This window comes from Dendrobates tinctorius, unplaced genomic scaffold (assembly GCF_039654945.1).
Source record: "Dendrobates tinctorius isolate UK_male_01 unplaced genomic scaffold, ASM3965494v1 ptg000114l, whole genome shotgun sequence".
Taxonomy (NCBI): domain Eukaryota; kingdom Metazoa; phylum Chordata; class Amphibia; order Anura; family Dendrobatidae; genus Dendrobates; species Dendrobates tinctorius.
The window spans coordinates 3,383,747-3,409,962 of NW_027361782.1; the positions used below are offsets into that span (position 1 = coordinate 3,383,747).

Consider the following 26,216-nt stretch of genomic DNA (forward strand, 5'->3'; position numbering starts at 1 on the left):
TAGTGTGGACACTTATGTATCTGTATTACTGTAGTTTTATTAATATTTCCCTCATAATGATTTCAGTTTGTTTCTCAATGGATTTGTACAGATTATTGCCGACATTAAAGGGGAAAATTATGAAATTATTCTTCTACATCATAAACACCCGGCATATTGCAGCGCAGTGGCTGACGCTTTGGCATGGTGTCCCCTTCTACCTCCAAGTTGGGACATCGGCTTACTCACTGCCCCAAAGTCCCCTGGTCCCAGTGCAGCCAGTGCCTGAACATTGTCCCCCGGTCCGTGTGCAGCCAATCCCTGATCCAGTATCCTAGACCTGTGTGCCTAAACATAGCCCTAGTGATAGCCCTAGTCATAGCCCTGGGGTCAGCAGCTGTGGTATCCGGTACTGCCCAGGAGTGGAACCTGTGGACTACTTGCAGCCCAGTCTGTCTCCACGATCAGTAGTTCCGCTGAACACCAGGTAGCTGCTTAGCTGCGCCCCTTCCTGGGCAGGCCTGGCACAGTAGAGTAGTGGGTCTGGAAAATGTGTGCGACTGTTGGGTGTAACACATATTATCAGGCGTGTGTAGACTTTTTATATCCACTGTAGTTGATCCTTCTAGTCCCCTGATACATTGTGTCATACTTGGTGCTGAACGTGAGGAGTTGAAGTCTTACGTGAGATTCAGAATTTGTCTGGTGACGGGACATCAGCCAATTATCTGAAAAATCATTAAAGCAATGTATATGAACGTGAAAGCTGTAGGACCAGTATTGGGCACAGTTTACGGCACATTTCTTTGGCTAGAGCGTGGTAGGAAATGTGTCAATGAAAACCAGCTGTTTTCAAAGGCAAGAAATCTCCTGTGGTGTATTAGAAATGGCGTGGACTTGTGAAACGGAAATTCAATGACTCCTTTACATGGAATCAGTGTAGAATATGTGGCTTAGCTCGTAGCTCCACCACATGGAGAGAATGACCTGGAGTTGGAGACAATGCAATGTAGATGAAGACACGACAAAGAAGCCAGGAACCACATGTTACCGAGCTTCTCTCCAGCTATTACAGAAGTATCATTAGATCAGGTGAACATTGTATCTTCTGTAAGAGACACATAAATCTCCATATCTTCTTGTCAATGTTCTGCCAGACCCAGTGTACCATCACCACCGCTCCTCCATTGGTCCGTATTTCCTGTTCTTTATCCTACAGCCATCTTCTTGGGATCTTATCGGATGACTTACGAAGAAATTAAGAACATTGTCCTTGAAGTGGATGAAGCAAAACTGTCCGAATCTTTAATTCAGGTATGTGAGGTTTCCGATGCAGGTTTTCTGCTATAATTATTTGGCTTTATGAAGGTCATCCAAGTGCTTTGAGAGTCTTGACCTCATTCTTCTCGCTGTACTTTATGTGGTCATATGGAGAGTGATGACAGCAGCTTTATATGGCCTTGCAGGCTTGGCTGGTATGGTGTCAAGATCTTAACTGAAGCCGATGGTCCGGAGTCACCCTTTTTAAACAGCACGTGACGCCCTCTTGCAGTGGAATATTTGCTGCTACTGTTGTGCACACAGGACAGATCGTCAATGGCTTCTAACTGGTTTCTGTTGAATTTTCCCATAACACCATCCTTGTCGGTCCCATCATTATGCAGCAGGGTCCACAGAAATTAATTTCCACCTTTCTTTTGGGGGCAGACGAGACCTCCATAGATCTTCTATAGCAGGGGTCCCCAACCTGTAGCTTGGGAGCCACATGTGGCTCGCGGTCCCATGAATTGTGGCTGGCGACTGTCTGCCAGCTTGGTGCATTAGGTCCAGGTCTAGCGAACAGGTATGAAGAGTACATCTCAAAATGTTGAATTTTGTGAGTAGCCCTGCACAGAAGATCAGATCTGGATGCACATTTACTGGTCTTAGAGATGTTTTAGGCATGGTACGCTGGAGGATGGTACTACCTCTGTTAGAGGAGGTGCTCAAAGCTGGATGTGACAGTGTGTTGGGACTCCTTGATGGGAGAATACTGAATGGGGGTATTGTGGGAACAACCCCGGAACAACCCCTGGATCTCAGTGTACTGCTTTGGAGTGATGTCTGTGGAAAAGCATTGGTTATCACTATACCTGTAATGGGGGTTTTGAGTGACACTACTTTGAAAGGGGTGGGAGCTGGATGTGGCTCATGACCCTCTCTCAGTGCTGAATGTGGCCCGCGACCCTCTCTCTATGCTGAATGTGGCTCTCAAGGTCAGAAAGGTTGGGACCACTGCTCTATAGTGTTGCAGTTTGGTTCACGAATATTTGTTCATCTCTGTTCCCAATCTCTCCAAATCCTTCTAAAAAAGCTTTAAAGTTTTCATGTTCTCAGAGGTTGATGGATTGTAAATATTCATTATTTGAAAAGCTCAGACAGTGATTTAATCCCCTGATTACTGATGCATGTGTGATACACAACTGATCGCTATTAATTCACGACCAATCGGAGAAATGTTGTATCTATTAATGAGTTTGTGTGTGAGTCCACAAAGGGGAGAATTGACAATAAGTATGAGCCAATGAAGAAATAACTGCGGCCTCCATAATGCCGAACCGTCAGTAACGGACCAGCAATGCTGAGATCAGTGCGCTCCTTACCTACAGACGTGTCCGGACATAAACTTTATAGGAAGACTCAATAAATCATCTCTGCATACAAGCAGCAACATTCACAGATCAGAAATGACATCACAACCAGTGGTGACACACAGACACATATAGCACCGACAACTCCCAGCAGAGTATCACAAACTCGTCACAAATCATTAAGGGATTTGTGGCAGCTTTGGGTCTGCTGAAAAATAAATGTTGTTTTTTCCTTTGGTCCAGCAAGAGTTAAAGCAAACCTGTCACCTGTTTTGGCCGCTACAAGATGCGACCACTGCCTTTCAGGGCTTATCTACAGCATTATATAATACTGTAGATAAGCCCCCAATCCGACTTGCAAGATAAGAAAAAGTACTGAAGTGCGCAGGCACCGGGAAAGGTCAGAGAGGCCCAGCGCCTGCGCACCACAGTACTTTGCTCTACCCTCAACAGGGCCGAGAAGTAAGCCTGCGCAGGAGCGTGATGCCGGGAGCGATGAAGCGAGCAGGAGGACGGCATTGCAAGAAGATAGGAGGCGCTGGACCTGGACCTGCAACACCCATCGGATCAGACCGCATCGGACTCCCCCTCCCCGGGTGAGTATAATAAAACTTATTTTTCTTATCTTTCAGGTTGGACCAGGGGCTTATAGAATGCTGTAGATAAGCCCTGAAAGGCAGTGGCCGTAGCTTACAGCGGCCAAAACAGCTGACAGGTTCCCTTTAATATCAGTCTGTCATTGGCAGTTTCTTTTAGGCTGATGTTGGTTGTGACCACTCCTACCTCCCTATAAATAGTCACATGACCCATCTGCTGATCCTTGGTTACAGAGTTACTTCTATGCAGACCAGCTAGGTGTGTGGAGCTCTCCTGTGATGGTGGTGTTGCCCCTACTGGAGTCCTGGATACCTGGTGCCATTTACTCTGCTGCTGTGGAGCTTAGCAGCAGATTGTGAGCTCAGTATTTTCCTTTCTGTCTGTCCCATTTTTGTCTCTTCCCCTGTGTGTGTTGTACATAGGAGCAGTATTATAGTAGTTATATTCTTGTACATAGGGGCAGTATTATAGTAGTTATATTCTTGTACATAGGGGCAGTATTATGGTAGTTATATTCTTGTACATAGGGGCAGTATTATAGTAGTTATATTCTTGTATATAGGAGCAGTATTATAGTAGTTATATTCTTGTACATAGGGGCAGTATTATGGTAGTTATATTCTTGTACATAGGGGCAGTATTATAGTAGTTATATTCTTGTACATAGGGGCAGTATTATAGTAGTTATATTCTTGTATATAGGAGCAGTATTATAGTAGTTATATTCTTGTGCATAGGAGGAGTATTATAGTAGTTATATTCTTGTACATAGGAGCAGTATTATAGTAGTTATATTCTTGTACATAGGGGCAGTATTATAGTAGTTATATTCTTGTATATAGGAGCAGTATTATAGTAGTTACATTCTTGTACATAGGGGGCAGTATTATAGTAGTTATATTCTTGTGCATAGGGAGCAGTATTATAGTAGTTATATTCTTGTACATAGGGGCAGTGTTATAGTAGTTATATTCTTGTACATAGGGGGCAGTATTATAGTAGTTATATTCTTGTGCATAGGGAGCAGTATTATAGTAGTTATATTCTTGTACATAGGGGACAGTATTATAGTAGTTATATTCCTGTACATAGGAACAGTATTATAGTAGTTATATTCTTGTACATAGGGGCAGTATTATTGTAGTTATATTCTTGTACATAGGAGCAGTATTATGGTAGTTATATTCATGTACATAGGAACAGTATTATAGTAGTTATATTCTTGTACATAGGGGCAGTATTATTGTAGTTATATTATTGTATATAGCGACAGTATTATAGTAGTTATATTCTTGTACACAGGAGCAGTATTATAGTAGTTATATTCTTGTACATAGGAGCAGCATTATAGCAGTTATATTCTTGTATATAGGAGCAGTATTATAGTAGTTATATTCATGTACATAGGAACAGTATTATAGTAGTTATATTCTTGTGCATAGTGGCAGTATTATTGTAGTTATATTCATGTACATAGGAACAGTATTATAGTAGTTATATTCTTGTGCATAGTGGCAGTATTATTGTAGTTATATTCTAGTACATAGGAGCAGTATTATAGTAGTTATATTCTTGTACATAGAAAGATTATTATACATAGGGGGCAGAATTATAGTAGTTATATTCTTGTACATAGGGAGCAGTATTATAGTAGTTATATTCTTGCACATAGGGGGCAGTATTATAGTAGTTGTATTCTTGTACATAGGGGACAGTATTATAGTAGTTATATTCTTGTACATAGGGGCAGCATTATAGTAGTTATATTCTATTACATAGGGGCAGTATTATAGTAGTTATATTCTTGTACATACGAGCATTATTATAGTTATATTCTTGTACATAGGAGCAGTATTATAGTAGTTATATTCTTGCACATAAGGGGCAGTATTATAGTAGTTATAGTCTTGTACATGGCAGTATTATAGTAGTTATATTCTTGTACACAGGAGCAGTATTATATTGGTTATATTCTTGTACATAGGTGGCAGTATTATAGTAGTTATATTCTAGTACATAGGAGCAGTATTAGTTAAATTCTTGCACATAGGGGCAGTATTATACTAGTTATATTCCTGTACATAGGGGCAGTATTATGGTAGTTATATTGTTGTACATAGGGGCAGCATTATAGTAGTTATATTCTTGTACATAGGGGCAGCATTATAGTAGTTATATTCTTGTACATAGGAGCAGTATTATAGTAGTTATATTCTTGTACATAGGGGCAGTATTAGTTATATTCTTGTACATAGGGGGCAGTATTAGGCTATGTGCTCACGCTGCGGTTTTTGCTGCGGTTCCGCTGCGGTTTTGGCCCTGCGGAACCGCAGCAGTTCCTCAGACATGGTACAGTACCATGTAACCCTGTGGGTTTTCAAAACCGCAGTGCTCACGCTGCGTTTTTTTCCGCACGGTTTTTCTGCAGTTTTCAAACCGTAGCATGTTGTTTCTGCGGATTCCGCTGTGGTTTCACACCTTTAACATAGTAGAGGTGTGAAACTGCAGGGGAAAACCGCAGACCAATCCGCAGGTCACTTTACCTGCGGTTTTACCTGTGGTTCCGCACAGAAAAACCCGCAGGTGAATCCGCAGCGTGTGCACATAGCCTTATAGTAGTTATATTCTTGTACATAGGAGCAGTATTATAGTAGTTATATTCTTGTAGATAGGGGGCAGTAATATAGCAGTTATATTCTTGTACATAGGGGCAGTATTATAGTAGTTATATTCTTGTACATAGGGGCAGTATTAACGTAGTTATATTCTTGTACATAGGGGCAGTATTATAGTAGTTATATTCTTGTACATAGGAGCAGTATTATAGTAGTTATATTCTTGTACATAGGGGCAGTATTATAGTAGTTATATTCTTGTACATAGGAGCAGTATTATAGTAGTTATATTCTTGTACATAGGGGGCAGTATTATAGTAGCTATATTCTTGTACATAGGGGCAGCATTATAGTAGTTATATTCTTGTACATAGTAGTATTATAGTAGTTATATTCTTGTACATAGAGGGCAGTATTATAGTAGTTATATTCTTGTACATAGGGGCAGCATTATAGTAGTTATATTCTTGTACATAGGAGTAGTATTATAGTAGTTATATTCTTGTACACAGAGGGCAGTATTATAGTAGTTATATTCTTGTACACAGGAGCAGTATTATAGTAGTTATATTCTTGTACATAGGGGCAGTATTATAGTAGATATATTTTTGTACATAGGAGCAGTATTATAGTAGTTATATTCTTGTACATAGGAGCAGTATTATAGTAGTTATATTCTTGTACATAGGAGGCAATATTATAGTAGTTATATTCTTGTACATAGGGGCAGTATTATAGTAGTTATATTCCTGTACATAGGGGCAGTATTATAGGCGTTATATCTTGTATATAAGGGTAGTAATTTAGTAGTATTACTCTTTTATATAGAGGGGAATGTAACAGCGTATCCCTTCCCTGGCCTGTGTTCCTACTGCATCTAGTGTCTTTGTTCTTCTCATCATGGGACTCATCCAATACACAAACCTGTAGAACACAGCGAAGCCGGTAGCTTCTAGAAACTTCTCAATGTAGCTACATGTTAAAGTTGGTGTGAACCTCCCCCATCGATGGGCTGTTCTCAGGACACGGGACAATAGACTCATATTTTTGGCCTAGTCAGTTGTGTGGTGACCTGTGAAGAGCTGGGATCTTATGCTGAGGCGAGATCCTGGTGACCGTGCATATTGTTAGAAGCTGCCACGTGGGACTGTGTTGTGTCCCTTATCTGCTGGATCCATTGAACTCATCCAAAGACTTTTTCTATATTTTCCTGGCGTCGGATTGCCGGGTGGCGCCCCCGGATCTGCTCTGTATGTGTGAACTCATTGTGGATTTGTTGTGGACTCATTGCGGACGCTGCAGAATTGCCTTCATTTGTGCTGCCCAGTTCCCCGTTCCAAGAAATCTCGTTAGATTGTTTATCATCCCGGTGTCTCTTCCTGCTCTGTCACATACCCCGTCACAGCGAACACACATTTTATTCTAAATTTCTCCTTAGACTTGTATGAATTGGTTACGCTTTTTTTTTTTCCTCTGTGATTTTCACTGTAAATTTTTGTTTTATGTATCCTGGAGCTTTTTATTATATGTGAAAAGACTTTTTTCTTGATTCAGTTTTGAAACTTTTGGACCCTAGTAATCAGCAGCTCCTGTCCCAGCTTCCCGGACCCTCGCTAATCAGGCATAGGTGTATTTGGGGGGTTGTAGTTACTGTAATAAGACTGACATCTGAAGTGCCTTTTTTCCATGGATGTTGCCATTCTTGTGCCGGTGTACTCCCATCTTGTTGGCTTCAGCATGGGCAGCGGTCGTTTTGGCTGACGCACGTCTTCTGTGTTTGGGTCCCGATTACTCGCAGTTGTCAGGCTTAATATTTCTTACAATTCAGAATGAAAAGGAGCAGATAGATGAAGGTAATTAAGTTGTCAGACTGACGGGGACGGACTACATTTTACTGATAACTTGTTTCATTTTACAACAAAAAAAGTTCAATTACTTTGTGTTGAGCTTGGAGGAAAAGCTTCATGTATCGGAGCAGAAGTAGCGATTGGATCTTCTCACTTATGTCACGTAATTGGTTGTTTTCTCTCCTGATCTGTTGCCATTACGTGGATGGATTTAAGTAATAAGTGTATTCATCACTCTGGTAAGGCCGACTCCTCGTGGATAAATCCCTGTCCCCCCCCCCCCTTCAAAGACCAGCACAACCATTCTTGGGTGTAAACGGCCACAGCAGCCAATTTATTGATATTTTTGATACTTAAGAGACACTTGGTGAGGTCCTCGAAGCTAAAAAGGGGGGGTCTGGTAGTTCATCATTCCAGGGCATTGCTCCTTCCCTCCAAACCTTACTTCTAGCCACGAAACGCAGAAGCACCAATAATCCGAGGGAGAGGTTGCCCTACTGCCAATGTGATCCCGTTCTGGTAGTTTATCATTCCAGGGCATTGCCCCTTCCCTCCCAATCTTACTTCTAGCCACAAGACCCAGAAGCACCAATAATCCGAGGGAGAGGTTCCCTCCTGCCAATGTGATCCCGTCATTCTATCACCAGGTATCACCCAAACTCCTAGTACTGTGACCCCGGCGCTCCGTCGCCGGGTGTCACCCAATTTTTTCATTAATATGAATCTGACGTTCCACCGCCGGGTATCACCCAGTCTCACCAGACCACCATCACAACACCGTCCAATGAAGGAGATCCTTGTATTTCAGGGATCCCCAAAACCGTAATTTAGCCAAACTTCGAGGACCCACCAGCGCCACACCGAGAGCACCTTGACCCACTCAAGTGCTCAAGACCCCACCAAAGGGCACTGCTGTGGCCTCCTGTATCCTTTTTTTTTTCTAGTCCCCAAGTCCATAAATCCATCCCCACCGCATTTAGGTGTATTCCATCTGCCAACCAAAACCCTTTTCCATACGATTAAAAAATAAAAAAACTGCATGGCGTACCGCCACTTTCCCGTGCAGCTCCACAAATTTGGATACTTCCTTGTTAACTTTAATGTATGTTTTGTTGGATACTTCCTGTATGCTTTGTTGATGTTATGAACTGATGGGCCACCTGACAACATTTTCTGGGTAAGACCACACTATTTCAGATTCGTGAACCCCACCCACATCTGCTCCAATTCTCAGGTCTGAGTACAAAGAGAGTGATTCGCCCCTTGCCCTGTCCTTTGTGTCCTCATATAACCCCACCTCCCTCATGTCAATTCCTTTGTAGCCCCCTATACCATAGCTTGTCAGCTCATCTTCCCCTTTTCCCTGCAGCCATCTCGTCCCTCCCTCCCATCGTCATGTCTGCCTCCCCTTATCACTTTGTTTTCATGTCCGGCCGATACTGGAGCAGCACATGTACAATGTATACAGTGTGGGAGGCGGCAGCTTTACTGCTGCTGTAGAACTACAATTCCCAGCATTCCAGTTAGTGTGTTTCCTATATTTGGACTTCATGTAGATTTATAATATCCGCCGGGCCTCTGACATTTGCCCCACTTTCTTCTAGAATAACCTCGGACCACTGACGTCTAACATGTGGCATGTCCAGTAATGCTCGGTGCACACGCTGCTGATTAGTGACTTGCAGATTTGGCGCAGATTTAAATCTACATCTCGTCGATTCTTTCAGCGTTTTTGCTGCAGATTTCGCCCATAATAATTTTGGGGGATCTGCACCAAAAACCAAGTAAAAATGGAGCAAAAACCCGTATTTTTGCTGCTGCGCATTCCTGCCTAGAGATGCAGAAATTTCTGCATCGAATTCTGAACATGCACATACCAAATCCTCTAGAATCCTCCTCCCTCGCAGTTTCAGTGCCAGTCTATGACTATGTCCCAGTATCAATTCTGTCCTGTCTCGTTATCTGGGCTGGTAATTTCTCCAACATGAAACATCTTAAGATTTTACAGCTCCTGTCCACCCTGGGTTTCGCCTAACTTCTTCCTGGGACAAACTTTAACTTGTATTAAATGATCACATATTTTCCCTGATATAAACCTGACATAACCCAGAGGTGCATGACGTGCCGCAATGTGATACCGTTATAAGTGATACCGTATATGAAAAACACAGATGAATGTGCACAGGGCTGATGTCAGGCTGGCCGGGTGCCTGATGGGTAGAGAGGAGTTGCAGGATTGTAGGGTCCAACAGGCCATGAGTGTCCCAAGAGCCTCAAAACGCATTGCACCCAACGATATCTCAGTAAAGTAGTTCTTGTCACCCCTACATTGCCATCTGGTCATCTGAACTGAACAGAGAGGGTCTCCATTCATATCCCACTGAAGTTCAGCACGCTCTGCCAGGGCTCTAGGACAATGCCTGTCACTTTGCAATCTTGTCATCTTTTTGGAGTTGTGTCCACTGCAGAACTTCTCACGGCCTTTAGACCAGTATGTCGTCCGCTGACATAATCACACCATGAGCTCCCTTCTCTTGTCGGGTCCATATCCCTGGTGCACTGGGATTCCTTCTGTTCTCTGTCTCGGCATGTAATGTGTTTTACTCTGTTCTGTGTCTCTGTACTGGATGCCACATTACTCACTGCCCCGGCCGCTCGGCGTAGTCTCCATTACCTGCATGGCTTCCTGGTCTCCTGGGCCTGTGCTTGTCACAGTGCGCGCTGCACCTTTAAGAATCGAGTGCACACATGCACACTCTGAATCTGCCCTCAGCCAATAGCTGAGAGGCATCTGGTTTTTAAGGCACTCTCCCCTGTATAGAGGTGCCTGTACTATGCCCTCTTTAGTTTGAGTTTGTCCTTGTCAATTAGTTTCCAGATCCCTGAACCAATCTCTGAATCTATTCTGTTAGTTTCTGAAACTGTTGCTGAACCCTCTTAGTCTGAACCGGCATCCGCTCCGGTGGTACCAGAGCAAGAAGCCACTCCGGCGGTACCCAAGTCAAGTGTTCCAGGATCTGAACTTTGTGAAAGGTTGACGCGGCCGTCAGTTCAGTGCACCATCCCACCTCGTTTCCATCTGTCTTCATCCTTCTCTTGGATCTTGTAATTCTAAAGGTGTAAATCATGGGAAAGGGGCTGCGATAGGTGGGAAGGGGTCATGAACTAATGGGCCATGCCATGGTGATCTGAGCGCTTGTGCTTGGTCACAGCCCCTCCGAGTACAGCACATTTTGCCCATCAACGGTAACTCCTTCATTTCTCGCACTTTCTGCTCCTCGCGGAGCCTTTTTTCCACATCCAGCTGCATTTGAAGTATTTTACTTTTTATCAAATGGAAAAAGCCAGCGTGCATCCCTCATCCTGGCAGCGCCATTAAATACTTAATCTTAACACTTAATCATACTTTTAAGAGCAGTTGAGTAAGTGTAAAAAATAAGATCTACTTTGAAGAGCATAAATACACATCTCGGGCTCCGGCGAGGAGCAGGAAGGAAAAAAGAACGAAAAAATCACACGGTCAGAAGGAAGAATTGCCGGAGATTCAGCAGAATTCCACTTGGAGAAGATTAACCCTAAAATAGCAGGGCGAAGAGAACATACGAGAAGCTGTCATTACAGGGGAGACTGACAGGCGGCTCCTGGCGGCTTCCCCCGCCCGCTGCCACTGACTGACAGGCAGAGACCCATCACTCCAGAGCCAGGGGCGGGAGAAGGGGCTTCTAAAGTCAGTTTTTCTTTGCAACGTCATGGCGCGCTAGAATCAGACGTTCCTGGTTGCGATCATGCCGCCAGTGCCTGGTACGTGCTGCCTTGGTACAGGCACATCCTGAATCCGCTGTCAGGATCCCTTTAATGGTTTTGTATAGGTAAAGTAAAGTCCTTAAAGAGAAGCAACTTTTCAATTTTCATTGTTCGCAAGAACGAAGGGATTTTTTTTCTTTTATTGTTTACAGCTCATTGCCCCAGTCACCGGCCACCTCTGCAGTGTGTCAGCGGTGGCTGAAAGAGCACTTTCTGATTGTGGGAAGGTGGGATGCAGGGGGTGCTGTGCTCCTGACATGAGAGGACCCCGGAATGTCCACATTGTGTCAGCCGTGACTTCAGATTATTGCCGCCACATCTGGGCCATCGAGTTCCACCAGACGGTCCGCAGTCAGGGGGGACGATGCTCCTGAGTTCAGAGGACCCTGGATTGTCCACGTGTCAGCTGGGACATCAGATTATTGCCGCCACATCTGGGCCATCGAGTGCCACCAGACGGTCTGCAGTCAGGGGGGGGCGATGCTCCTGAGTTCAGAGGACCCTGGATTGTCCACGTTGTGTCAGCTGGGACATCAGATTATTGCCGCCACATCTGGGCAATCGAGTTCCACCAGACGCTCCGCAGTCAGGGGGGCGACGCTCCTGAGATCAGAGGACCCTGGATTGTCCACGTGTCAGCTGGGACATCAGATTATTGCCGCCACCTCTGGGCCATCGAGTTCCACCAGACGCTCCGCAGTCAGGGGGGCGATGCTCCTGAGATCAGAGGACCCTGGATTGTCCACGTTGTGTCAGCTGGGACATCAGATTATTGCCGCCACATCTGGGCCATCGAGTTCCACCAGACGCTCCGCAGTCAGGGGGGCGATGCTCCTGAGATCAGAGGACCCTGGATTGTCCACGTTGTGTCAGCTGGGACATCAGATTATTGCCGCCACATCTGGGCCATCGAGTTCCACCAGACGCTCCGCAGTCAGGGGGGCGATTCTCCTGAGTTCAGAGGACCCTGGATTGTCCACGTTGTGTCAGCTGGGACATCAGATTATTGCCGCCACATCTGGGCCATCGAGTGCCACCAGACGGTCTGCAGTCAGGGGGGGGCGATGCTCCTGAGTTCAGAGGACCCTGGATTGTCCACGTTGTGTCAGCTGGGACATCAGATTATTGCCGCCACATCTGGGCCATCGAGTTCCACCAGACGCTCCGCAGTCAGGGGGGCGACTCTCCTGAGATCAGAGGACCCTGGATTGTCCACGTGTCAGCTGGGACATCAGATTATTGCCGCCACCTCTGGGCCATCGAGTTCCACCAGACGCTCCGCAGTCGGGGGGGGCGATGCTCCTGAGTTCAGAGGACCCTGGATTGTCCACATTGTGTCAGCTGGGACATCAGATTATTGCCGCCACCTCTGGGCCATCGAGTTCCACCAGACGCTCCGCAGTCAGGGGGGGTGATGCTCCTGAGTTCAGAGGACCCTGGATTGTCCACGTTGTGTCAGCTGGGACATCAGATTATTGCCGCCACATCTGGGCCATCGAGTTCCACCAGACGCTCCGCAGTCAGGGGGGCGACGCTCCTGAGATCAGAGGACCCTGGATTGTCCACGTTGTGTCAGCTGGGACATCAGATTATTGCCGCCACATCTGGGCCATCGAGTTCCACCAGACGCTCCGCAGTCAGGGGGGCGACGCTCCTGAGATCAGAGGACCCTGGATTGTCCAGGTGTCAGCTGGGACATCAGATTATTGCCGCCACCTCTGGGCCATCGAGTTCCACCAGACGCTCCGCAGTCAGGGGGGCGACGCTCCTGAGATCAGAGGACCCTGGATTGTCCACGTGTCAGCTGGGACATCAGATTATTGCCGCCACCTCTGGGCCATCGAGTTCCACCAGACGCTCCGCAGTCAGGGGGGGCGATGCTCCTGAGTTCAGAGGACTCTGGATTGTCCACGTTGTGTCAGCTGGGACATCAGATTATTGCCGCCACATCTGGGCCATCGAGTTCCACCAGACGCTCCGCAGTCAGGGGGGCGACGCTCCTGAGATCAGAGGACCCTGGATTGTCCACGTGTCAGCTGGGACATCAGATTATTGCCGCCACCTCTGGGCCATCGAGTTCCACCAGACGCTCCGCAGTCAGGGGGGGCGATGCTCCTGAGTTCAGAGGACCCTGGATTGTCCACGTTGTGTCAGCTGGGACATCAGATTATTGCCGCCACCTCTGGGCCATCGAGTTCCACCAGACGCTCCGCAGTCAGGGGGGGCGATGCTCCTGAGTTCAGAGGACCCTGGATTGTCCACGTTGTGTCAGCTGGGACATCAGATTATTGCCGCCACATCTGGGCCATCGAGTTCCACCAGACGCTCCGCAGTCAGGGGGGGGCGATGCTCCTGAGTTCAGAGGACCCTGGATTGTCCACGTTGTGTCAGCTGGGACATCAGATTATTGCCGCCACATCTGGGCCATCGAGTTCCACCAGACGCTCCGCAGTCAGGGGGGCGACGCTCCTGAGATCAGAGGACCCTGGATTGTCCACGTGTCAGCTGGGACATCAGATTATTGCCGCCACCTCTGGGCCATCGAGTTCCACCAGACGCTCCGCAGTCAGGGGGGGCGATGCTCCTGAGTTCAGAGGACCCTGGATTGTCCACGTTGTGTCAGCTGGGACATCAGATTATTGCCGCCACCTCTGGGCCATCGAGTTCCACCAGACGCTCCGCAGTCAGGGGGGGCGATGCTCCTGAGTTCAGAGGACCCTGGATTGTCCACGTTGTGTCAGCTGGGACATCAGATTATTGCCGCCACATCTGGGCCATCGAGTTCCACCAGACGCTCCGCAGTCAGGGGGGGGCGATGCTCCTGAGTTCAGAGGACCCTGGATTGTCCACGTTGTGTCAGCTGGGACATCAGATTATTGCCGCCACATCTGGGCCATCGAGTTCCACCAGACGCTCCGCAGTCAGGGGGGCGACGCTCCTGAGATCAGAGGACCCTGGATTGTCCACGTGTCAGCTGGGACATCAGATTATTGCCGCCACCTCTGGGCCATCGAGTTCCACCAGACGCTCCGCAGTCAGGGGGGGTGATGCTCCTGAGTTCAGAGGACCCTGGATTGTCCACGTTGTGTCAGCTGGGACATCAGATTATTGCCGCCACATCTGGGCCATCGAGTTCCACCAGACGCTCCGCAGTCAGGGGGGCGACGCTCCTGAGATCAGAGGACCCTGGATTGTCCACGTGTCAGCTGGGACATCAGATTATTGCCGCCACCTCTGGGCCATCGAGTTCCACCAGACGCTCCGCAGTCAGGGGGGGTGATGCTCCTGAGTTCAGAGGACCCTGGATTGTCCACGTTGTGTCAGCTGGGACATCAGATTATTGCCGCCACATCTGGGCCATCGAGTTCCACCAGACGCTCCGCAGTCAGGGGGGCGACGCTCCTGAGATCAGAGGACCCTGGATTGTCCACGTGTCAGCTGGGACATCAGATTATTGCCGCCACCTCTGGGCCATCGAGTTCCACCAGACGCTCCGCAGTCAGGGGGGCGACGCTCCTGAGATCAGAGAACCCTGGATTGTCCACGTTGTGTCAGCTGGGACATCAGATTATTGCCGCCACCTCTGGGCCATCGAGTTCCACCAGACGCAAGTATTCAGTCTTGCTGCAGCGCCACCACAGGTCAAGAGGAGCATTACACAGCTTGCACTGCTGGGTCCTCCAGGCTGAGACTTGCAGCCACGCTCACTGGCATGTGTGGGGCCCCGTGGGTTTGAGCTCCTGCTATGTCTGCAGATGTCCGGTCCTTGCTGCAGCTGTTGGAGCCGGTCGGCGGCCGCTCCCGTCCTGGTTCTATGGAGTTTCGGAGACTGCAGTTCAGCTACTTCTCCAGCAGGGGTCACCTCTGCAGCGTCGTCACAGGCCGGGATCACAACCGGGGACTAACGGGAATGAGCTGAGATGGCGACGCCACCTCCGCCGTGCAAGAAGAGTGACCGGGAAACCACGGCAGCTGCGACCCACGAGATCAATGTCCACCCTGTGCTTACATTGGTGCTAGAAACGGGGAGAGTGGGAATCGGAACCGCATACGGCGTATATTAGTGTTAGGCCATGTGCACACACTGAGTATTTTTACCCCAGTATTTGTAAGCCAAAACCAGGAGTGGGTGATAAATGCAGAAATGGTGCAAATGTTTCTATCAGGCTTTTCCTCTGACCGTTCCACTCCTGGTTTTGGTTTACAAATACTGGGGTAAAAACTCACCAAATACTCAGTGTGTGCATATGGCCTATAAGGGGTCATTATACGAGTATATTACTGTATACGAGGTCTTTATATGGTGAAATACAGTATATCGGGTCAATATACGGCGTATATCAGTTTCTGCGGGGTCATTGTATGGTGAAATACAGTATATGGGTCATTATACTCCAATATTAGTGTATATGGGGTCATTATATGGTGAAATACAGTGTATGGAGTAAATATACGGCGTATATTAGTGTATATGGGGTCATTATGCGGTGATATACAGTATATGGCAGAGGTCCCCAACCTGTAGCTTGGGAGCCACATGTGGCTCGTGGTCCCATGAATTGTGGCTGGCGACTTTCTGCCAGCTTGGTGCATTCATTATGTCCAGGTCTAGTGAACGGGTATGAAGAGTACATCTCAAAATGGTGAATTTTGTGAGTAGCCCTGCACAGAAGAGCAGATCTGGATGCACATGTACTGGTCTTAGAGGTTTAGAAATGTTTTAGGTATGGTACGCTGGAGGATGGTACTACCTGTTAGAGTATACGGGGTCATTATGCGGCATATATTAGTGTATACAGGGTCATTACACAGTGATATACAGTATAAGGGGTCATTGGTGGTGATATGCTGTATATTAGTGTATACTGGGTCATTATACAGAAATATATAGTATATGGTGTATATTAGTGTATACCGGGTCTTTATACAGTGATTTACAGTATATTGTATATACTAGTGTATAGGGAGGGGGTCATTATATGGTAATATACAGTATATTAGTATATACGGGGTCATTGGTGGTGATGCGGCCCCCGTTTCCAGCGCAGAGCCTTTTGCCCGTGGATAACCACCCGGTTCCCGCATAATGAAGAAATCATTGCGGACTCACTCAGTGTTCCAGCAGAACGACTTGCAGGGAAGTCTATTATTTTGGCGCTTTCCTCTCTCGTCTTCCATTAAAGTATCATTTTCTGACCTTGTTAATGTTACACAATCTGTACAGAAACATCTTACAAGTCAAAAACACAAATCGCTCACTCATTTATCTGGAGACAGCAGATGGCGGCTCCTGAGGTATGACACAGATAGAAGCCGTGGCCGGGAGCGCTGCGTGCTGCCCACAATGGCCGGGAGCGCCGTGTGCTGCCCACAATGGCCGGGAGTGCCGTGTGCTGCCCACAATGGCCGGGAGTGCCGTGTGCTGCCCACAGTGGTCGGGAGCTCCGCGTGCTGCCTAGAGTGGCTGGGAGCGCCGCGTGCTACCCACAGTGACCGGGAGCGCCGCGTACTGCCCACAATGGCCGGGAGTGCCGCCTGCTGCCTAGTGTGGCCGGGAGCGCCGCGTGCTGCCCACAATGGCCGGGAGTGCCGCCTGCTGCCTAGTGTGGCCGGGAGTGCCGCCTGCTGCCTAGTGTGGCCAGGAGCGCCGCGTGCTGCCCACAGTGACCGGGAGCGCCGCGTGCTGCCCACAATGGCCGGGAGTGCCGCCTGCTGCCCACAATGGCCGGGAGCGCCGCCTGCTGCCCACAGTGGCCGGGAGCGCCGCCTGCTGCCCACAGTGGCCGGGAGCGCCGCCTGCTGCCCACAGTGGCCGGGAGCGCCGCCTGCTGCCCACAGTGGTCGGGAGCTCCGCGTGCTGCCTAGAGTGGCTGTGGGCGCCGCGTGCTACCCACAGTGACCGGGAGAGCTGCGTGCTGCCCACAATGGCCGGGAGTGCCGCCTGCTGCCTAGTGTGGCCGGGAGTGCCGCCTGCTGCCTAGTGTGGCCGGGAGCGCCGCGTGCTGCCCACAATGGCCGGGAGTGCCGCCTGCTGCCTAGTGTGGCCGGGAGTGCCGCCTGCTGCCTAGTGTGGCCGGGAGCGCCGCGTGCTGCCCACAATGGCCGGGAGTGCCGCCTGCTGCCTAGTGTGGCCGGGAGTGCCGCCTGCTGCCTAGTGTGGCCGGGAGCGCCGCGTGCTGCCCACAATGGCCGGGAGTGCCGCCTGCTGCCTAGTGTGGCCGGGAGTGCCGCCTGCTGCCTAGTGTGGCCGGGAGCGCCGCGTGCTGCCCACAATGGCCGGGATCGCCGCCTGCTGCCTAGTGTGGCCGGGAGCGCCGCGTGCTGCCCACAATGGCCGGGAGTGCCGCCTGCTGCCTAGTGTGGCCGGGAGTGCCGCCTGCTGCCTAGTGTAGCCGGGAGCTCCGCGTGCTGCCCACAGTGACCGGGAGCACCGCGTGCTGCCTAGTGTGGCCGGGAGCGCCGCGTGCTGCCCACAATTGCCGGGAGTGCCGCCTGCTGCCTAGTGTGGCCGGGAGTGCCGCCTGCTGCCTAGTGTGGCCGGGAGCTCCGCGTGCTGCCCACAGTGACCGGGAGCGCCGCGTGCTGCCCACAATGGCCGGGAGCGCCGCCTGCTGCCCAGAGTGGCCGGGAGCGCTGCATGCAGCCCACAATGGCCGGGAGCGCCGCCTGCTGCCCAGAGTGGCCGGGAGCGCCGCCTGCTGCCCAGAGTGGCCGGGAGCGCCGCCTGCTGCCCAGAGTGGCCGGGAGCGCCGCGTATTGCCCACAGTGGCCGGTAGTGACGCGTTCTGCCCACAGTGGTCGGGAGCGCGCCGCGTGCTGCCCAAGAGTGGCCAGGAGTGCCGCGTGCTGCCCACAGTGACCGAGAGCTACGCGTGCTGCCCACAGTAACTGGGAGCGCTGCGTGCTGCCCACAATGGCCGGGAGCGCCGTGTCCTGCCCACAGTGACCGGGAGCGCCGCGTGCTACCCACAGTGGTCGGGAGCCGCCGTATGCTGCCCACTGGTCGGTAGCAACGTGTTCTGCCCACAGTGGCCGGTAGCGACGTGTTCTGCCCACAGTGACCGGGAGCGCCGCGTGCTGCCCACAGTGGTCGGGAGCCACCGCATGCTGCCCACAGTGGTTGGGAGCGCCGCGTGCTGCCCAGAGTGGCCTGGAGGGCCGCGTGCTGCCCACAGTGACTGGGAGCGCCGCATGCTGCCCACAATGGTCGGGAGCGCCATGTCCACAATAGCCGGGAGGTGCCACACAGCTATGGGCTCATGCACTACTTCATGGATTGGGGTTCTTTTATGCAGCTTTCCTGCAAAGTATCGGAGAGGCTTCATCATTTATCCGTCCATGAAAAACACTGATGACTGATGGGAAAAGGGACGCATGGACCATGCACTGATGACTGATGGGAGAAGGGACACACACACCATGCACTGATGACTAATTTGAGATGGGACACACGGACCATACACTGATGGGAAAAGGGACACATGGACCGTACACTGTTGATTGATGGGAAAAGAGTCCCCTGGCCGTACATGGATGACTGCTGGGAAAAGGGACACATGGACCGTTCACTGATGACTGATGGAAAAAGGGACACACGGACCGTACACTGACGACTGATGGGAAAAGGGACACACGGACCACACACTGATGACTGCTGGGAAAAGGGACACATGGACCGTACACTGTTGATAGATGGGAAAAGAGTCCCCTTGCCGTACATGGATGACTGCTGGGAAAAGGGACACATGGACCATTCACTGATGACTGATGGAAAAAGGGACACACAGACCGTACACTGACTACTGATGGAAAAGGGACACACGGACCGTACACTGATGAGTGATGGGAAAAGGGACACACGGACCATACACTGTTGACTGCTGGGAAAAGGGACACACGGGCCGTACACTGATATCTGATGGGAACAGGGACACACGGACCGTACACTGATGACTGATGGGAAAAGGGGGACACGGACCGTACACTGACGACTGATGGGGGAAGGGACACACGGACCATACACTGATAACTAAAGGGAAAATAAAACCTTATGGAACTTTTTTTATGGACTTCGTGAGCTGCTAAACAATAGACACAATTCCAGTTGAGATGAAAGATTGCTGTTTTTATTCCCAGGCTTTATCTCTCCTACAGCGGGTGAGTGAATATTTTATATTTATATACCTTATCATTGGATAAGACCCTATTTGCGCATCTTTCGTTCCTACAGTATAAATCATTGAAACTGATGGGAAAAGGGACACGTGGACTGTACACTGATGACTGATGGGAAAAGGGACACACGGACCGTACACTGATGACTGATGGGAAAAGGGACACACGGACCGTACACTGATGACTGATGGGAAAAGGGACACACGGACCGTACACTGATGACTGATAGGAAAAGGGACACATGGACCGTACACTGCTGACTGATGGGAAAAGGGACACACGGACCGTACACTGCTGACTGATGGGAAAAGGGACACACGGACTGTACACTGATGACTGATGGGACACACTGACCGTACACTGATGACTGATGGGACAGACGGACCATAAGCTGATGACTAATGGGACACACGGACTGTACACTGATGACTGGTGTGAAACGCGGACTGTACACTGATGACTGCTGGGAAAAGGGACACATGGACCGTATACTGATGACTGCTGTGAGAAGGGACGTATGGACCATACACTGATGACTAATGGGAAAAGGGACACACAGACCTTACACTGATGACTGATGGGACAGACGGACCGTACATTGATGACTGATGGGACACACGGACCGTACACTGATGACTGATGGGACACATGGACCGTACAGTCATGACTGATGGGAAAAGGGACACACGGACCGTATACTAATGACTGATGGGAATACGGACACACGGACCGTACACTGATGACTGATGGCAAAAGGGAGACATGGACCGTACACTGCTGACTGATGGGAAAAGGGACACATGGACTGTACACTATCTGATGGGAAAAGGGAGAAACAGACCGTACACTGATGTCTGATGGGAACGGACACACGGACTGTACACTAATGACTGATGGGAAAAGGGGCACACGAACCATACACTGATGTCTGATGGGAAAAGGGACAAACGGAGGTGTGAATGAGGCCTTGGTCTCACAAGAGATCCAGCCAGAAGAAGATATTTGGCCACTATTAGTGCAGGGGTACGCGGAGCCCAGCACTATTGCCACATCCGCTTGTAGTGCCCTGCCAGTGGCATCGTCAGGCCCATGTCCATCAGTTGTTTCAGGTCAGACCCTGTGATGTCCTGCAGATCCCATAGTTCTGCTACGTCCTAACTGTGATGGAGATGTGACCTGGTCAGGTGCAGGCTCCGCACATTTTGGTTCAGCACCTGGCTCCTACATTACAGTTGGTGGCTGCTGCCATTCATCCCTATGACACACCAGTCAAGTCCTGACGCTGCCCGACCGTAACGCTGTTGTGTGTGACATCACATCTGCGGTGTTACTGTTACTATTCACCTGTATCACTAGGCTGTAAGCCGGACACCGCACCACACGTATCAGTGTGACTGGCATCCTACACAAGCCCCATCTGGGTGCTGGTTTAATGCTATACAGCTCCTCCATGAATTGGGAAGATTGTGAGGGGCTGCTTCCATCAGTATTTTACTCCTCCTGTGCTGCCCCCCAGCTTTATCATGTGGTCTCCTGCATCCTGTGGTGCATTGGTGATATACCCTGGTGTTGGTTAGGCTGGAGCTTTTCCTGTGATATATTTTAAAAATGTTTTCTTATTTATACCCAAGTCATACCAGTTGTACATATATAATTATACCCAAGTTATACCAGCTGTACACATATAATTATACCCAGGTTATACCAGCTGTACACATATAATTATACCCAGTTATAACAGCTGTACACATATAATTATATACAGTAGATACCCAGGTTATACCAGCTGTACATATATAACTATATACAGGAGATGCCCAGGTTATACCAGCTGTTCATATATAATTATATACCAGGTTATACCAGCTGTACATATATAACTATATACAAGAGATACCTAAGTTATACTGGCTGTATATATATATATATATAATTATATACAGGAGATGCCCGGGTTATACCAGATGCATATATATGATTATATACAGGAGATGCCCAGGTTATACCGGCTGTACATGTAGAAGTCTTTACTCACTCGGCTGCGGTTGAGGTTAGCACAGTAAGCAGGCCTATTTCATGAGTTTTATTTTTTAAAAATTCTGTGGAAGCATGGTTGAAAAGCAATGTCTGACTTTCATTTGTTCATTTTTATAGATTTTTTATTTATTATTTTGTCAGATTCAAGTTATTTCTGTGACTATTGTGGGTTTTTCTGTCATTAAACGAGTGGTACCAACAATTTTGACCACGTGTGTATATAGTTATGACACAGGTACCAGGTCCACATGATAAACGTACCTATATGTTGGCGACTCATAATAATGAGTAAATAAGGAGAAAACGCTACCGTATATACTCGCGTATAAGCCAAGATTTTCAGCCCTTTATTTGGGGCTGAAAGTCCCCCTCTCGGCTTATACGAGTCATATATGCCAAGGGGAGGGGGAGCGGGGGTGTCAGATCATACTTACCCCCCCCCCGGCGCATCTCTGCAGCCCCTCTGCTTCTCCCACGGTCTCAGACGCCTCTCCTTCAAAGGTCACTTGGTACCGCTCATTAAAGTCATGAATATGCGTATATTCATAACTTTTATCAGCGGTACCATGTGACTGCTGAAGGAAGGGAGCGCTGTCTGTGACCGTGAGAGAAGCGGAGCTGCAGAGACTGCGCCAGCAGGGGGTAAGTATATGCGATATTAACCTGACCCAGTCCACTGCTGCATGCCGCTCTGTCTTCCTCGTCCTCTGATTGTGACGTTCAGAGGGCGCGATGACATAGTGCGCGCCGAACAGTCACTGACAGAGGACCCGGAAGACAGTGGTGGACCAGGGACAGGTGAATATCTCTGGTGACGGGGCCCTGAGCCAGCGGCGACACCGCCACCTGACTCCCATAACGCACCGGGTGACCCCGCCTGCTCAGGACACCGGCACCTGGCCCCCAGCGACGAGAGGTGAGTATGTCATTTTTTTTTTTTTATATATGCAGCAGTGGCAGGATATGGAGCCTATTCTATGGAGCATCTTATGGAGCCTATTCTATGGAACATCTTATGGGGCAGCATATGGGGGCATAATCTATGGAGCATTTTATGGAGCAGCATATGGGGCCATTATTAACCTTTTCAGCATTATATGGGGTGTATTTTGTAGGGGGCATCTTATGGGGCCATCATGAACTGTATGAAGCATTATATGGGGCTCCTGATTCAATATGGATATTCAAAAGCATTTAACCTACTGATATCTCAATTAATTTTACTTTTATTGGTATCTATTTTTATTTTTGAAATTTACCAGTAGCTGCTGCATTTTCCACCCTAGGCTTATACGTGAGTCAATAAGTTTTCCCAGTTTTTTTGTGGCAAAATTAGGGGGGTCAGCTTATACTCGGGTTGTCTTATACACGAGTATATACGGTAAATATGCAATTTAAAATTCAATACAAAAGTTTATTATCTTACGTATTACAATAGATGTGAAACACATAAAGAAAGAAGCCCTATGGGTACATATACATCTCTATGATCATTGCTCAGGGTAAAAAAAGGGGGCCAATGACAAGGCAAGAGAACTGTTGATTTGTGTCAATTTCTAATACATCAGAGGGTATAATAAATATCGGTGAGAGTGTGTTCATGATTAAATTTTCACCCAGTTGCCAGATAGCACTGTGTTGTCCAAAAGGGCAACAAATGTTTCGTGCTGGCAAAAAGGGCGTATGTAAATGTTGATCACATTACTCAAAATCTATGTTTGGACACATTGCAACAATTGCAAAAAAGAGTAATATTAAAGGAAACCTGTCACCCCCTCCAGGCGATTTTAAGTAAAAGAGTCACCTTGTGCAGCATTAATGCTGCATTCTGTCAAGGTGGCTCTTTTATTTAGGGTACCTTCCACCGCAGAAATAATCTTTTTTAAAATTGGTCGGACATACCTGATATTTGACAGGGGGGCAGGTCTTTCCCCATCTGACCGAGACGCCTCACATCCGTCACTCATGTCTTCCTGCGTTGTTTGCTCCGACTCTTCATTTTTTTTTCAAATCCTGGCACCTGCGCTGTAGTATGTATTCTGGGGCATGCGCAGTGACCGCTGCCTGTCCTCTCTCATGACTTCCTGGCTTTCCTATCGCGCCTGCGTGGACGCGCAGCCAGAGATCCCGCCCCGCAATCGCTTATGATTTATTCATACTGTGGGGCTGGGAACCTTGGGCATGAGAGCCGCAGATAACTACTGCGCATGCCCATGCAGTGTGAAGAAATCATAAGCAACTATGGGGCGGCATCTCTGGCCGCGCAATAGGAAGGCCAGGAAGTCATGAGAGAGGACAGGCAGCGGTCACTGCGTATGCCCCAGAATGCATACTACAGCGCAGGCGCCTGGATTTGAAAAGAAAAATGAAGAGTCGGAGCAAACAACGCAGGACGACATGAGTGACGGATGTGAGGCGTCTCGGTCAGATGGGGAAAGACCTGCCCCCCTGTCAAATATCAGGTATGTCTGACCAATTTTAAAAAAAGATTATTTCTGCGGTGGAAGGTACCCTAAATAAAAGAGCCACCTTGACAGAATGCAGCATTAGTGCTGCACAAGGTGGCTCTGTTACTTAAAATCGCCTGGAGGGAATGACAGGTTCCCTTCAATGTTATTTACGGCATTTATCCATAATTAGAGTCCTGCGTTGGTCCCATTCCCCAACATACGTTTCGCGTATTATCGCTTCCTCAAGGGGCTCAAATTCTAAAATTCTGTCTCAAATTCTGACAATTCACAGTTTCATAGAACAATTTCCCCCATAACATGACCATGCTGTTATAATGTAACTCTCAGTACAAAATCTTCTGGTTAACTCAAATTAGTTGATGCAAAAATGAGCACACGTTATATCATCTGTACATATCTAATGACATACCGGAGGTACCCACGCTATACTAACGTGAAAAAATTTCCTTATTTCTCAGCTGTTTTGCTAGTTGCCTGCGCATTCTATTCTATGTACTTGACATGTATCTGCTGAATGGGCCCTGGACACAATCGCTTCTGCTGTAATAAAAGGTGGAAAGTTCCAAGTCTGGCAGTTTCATGTAACACCTTCTGGATTATGGTTCTTGTTCTCTGAGAACTGGTGTAATAGTGTAGAAGTGTCGAGAATAAGATGGCGGATTACCGCATTCTGCTAATAATCGGCTTAAAAAATAAGAAGACAGAAAAATAGATTGTTCATGATGAAATAAAAGATGAGAATGATCCCAGAGAAGCAGCGAATGCAAAAGTAACGGCTCCTCCGGTTGTTGGCGGCATCAGGAGTATCTGAGCTGCTCCTATTCTTGCCGTGTGTGACACAAGTGTGTGCTTATATTATATAAGTAGCAGGTGCACCATAAATCACACATTTGAGGAAATTTTGTAAATTTGTTACTATTTTGTTATTATTGTTTTGATCATATTTTATTTCTGCTAATTGTATTCTATTACTTCTGTTCATACATTTTTGTGATTATTATTACATTACTAAGGGTGGTTTCACATTAGCGTTTCAGGCCACAGCGTCGGCCTGCGCATCGCCGCCACTAAGCACCGCCCCCTGCTGCGCCTCCTCCGGTAGCTCCACCTACGGGCACATGACGCTGCATGCGACCAGCGTCCTGGCTCCAGTGTTACAAGTGGGGAACCATAAGGCTCTGTCCTGACCCCAGTGTTACAAGTGGGGTACCACAAGGCTCTGTCCTGGCCCCAGCGTTACAAGTGGGGTACCACAAGGCTCTGTCCTGGCCCCAGTGTTACAAGTGGGGTACCACAAGGGTCTGTCCTGGCCCAGTGTTACAAGTGGGGACCACAGTGCTCAGTCCTGGCCCCAGTGTTATAAGTGGGATACCATAAGGCTCTGTTCTGGCCCCAGTGTTACAAGTGAGAACCACAAGGCTTTGTCCTGGCCCCATTGTTGTTCAACATTTTTATAAATGATCTAGGTAAGGGAACTGAAGGTAAACTAATCAAGTTTGCAGGCGATGCGATGCTAGGAGGGATAGCTAACACTAGAAAAGACAGAGAAAGGATTCAGAAGGATCTAGAGAAGCTTGAACCAAGGACAGCGACTAACAGAATGGGATTTAACAAGGAGAAATGCAAGATTCTTCATCTGGGCAAGAAAAACAACAATTACATCTATAGAATGGGAGGAATAGAACTAAGCAACAGTACATGTGAAAAAGACTTGGGGATACTAATAGATCACATACTGCACATGAGTCAACAGTATGATGCAGCAGCAACTCGTCCCTGTGTTTTGGAGAGGGTTAGCGGAGCATGTCAAGGATGCTCTAGCAACCAGAGAGGTCCCCACAACTCTGGAGGAGTTGATTGCCATTTCCACCCGCATTGATCTCCGGTTTACGGAGCGCGGGCTGGAGCGTGCGCAATCCAGGCGAATGGTTATGTTGCCTCCCACCTTCTCCGAACCGCTAAAATTTCCCGCTCAGGAGCTGATACCTTCTGAACCTGTAGAGGTGTCTCGCGCCGGTTCCAAGCCACGTCCGGTGCGAAGCTCCACACGTTGTTACCAGT

General features: G+C 48.5%; 1 protein-coding gene across 7 annotated transcripts in view; it reads left to right on the forward strand.

Annotated features, from left to right (window-relative positions):
- The window catches only part of DIAPH2 (diaphanous related formin 2), a 1,634,550-nt gene that overhangs the window by 709,300 nt on the left and 899,034 nt on the right, over positions 1-26,216 (forward strand). For all 7 annotated transcript variants that reach the window (XM_073589842.1, XM_073589844.1, XM_073589848.1 and 4 more), the window contains one exon: positions 1,199-1,293. In XM_073589842.1, the coding sequence (XP_073445943.1) occupies positions 1,199-1,293 (95 nt within the window). The remainder of the gene's footprint in view (positions 1-1,198; positions 1,294-26,216) is intronic.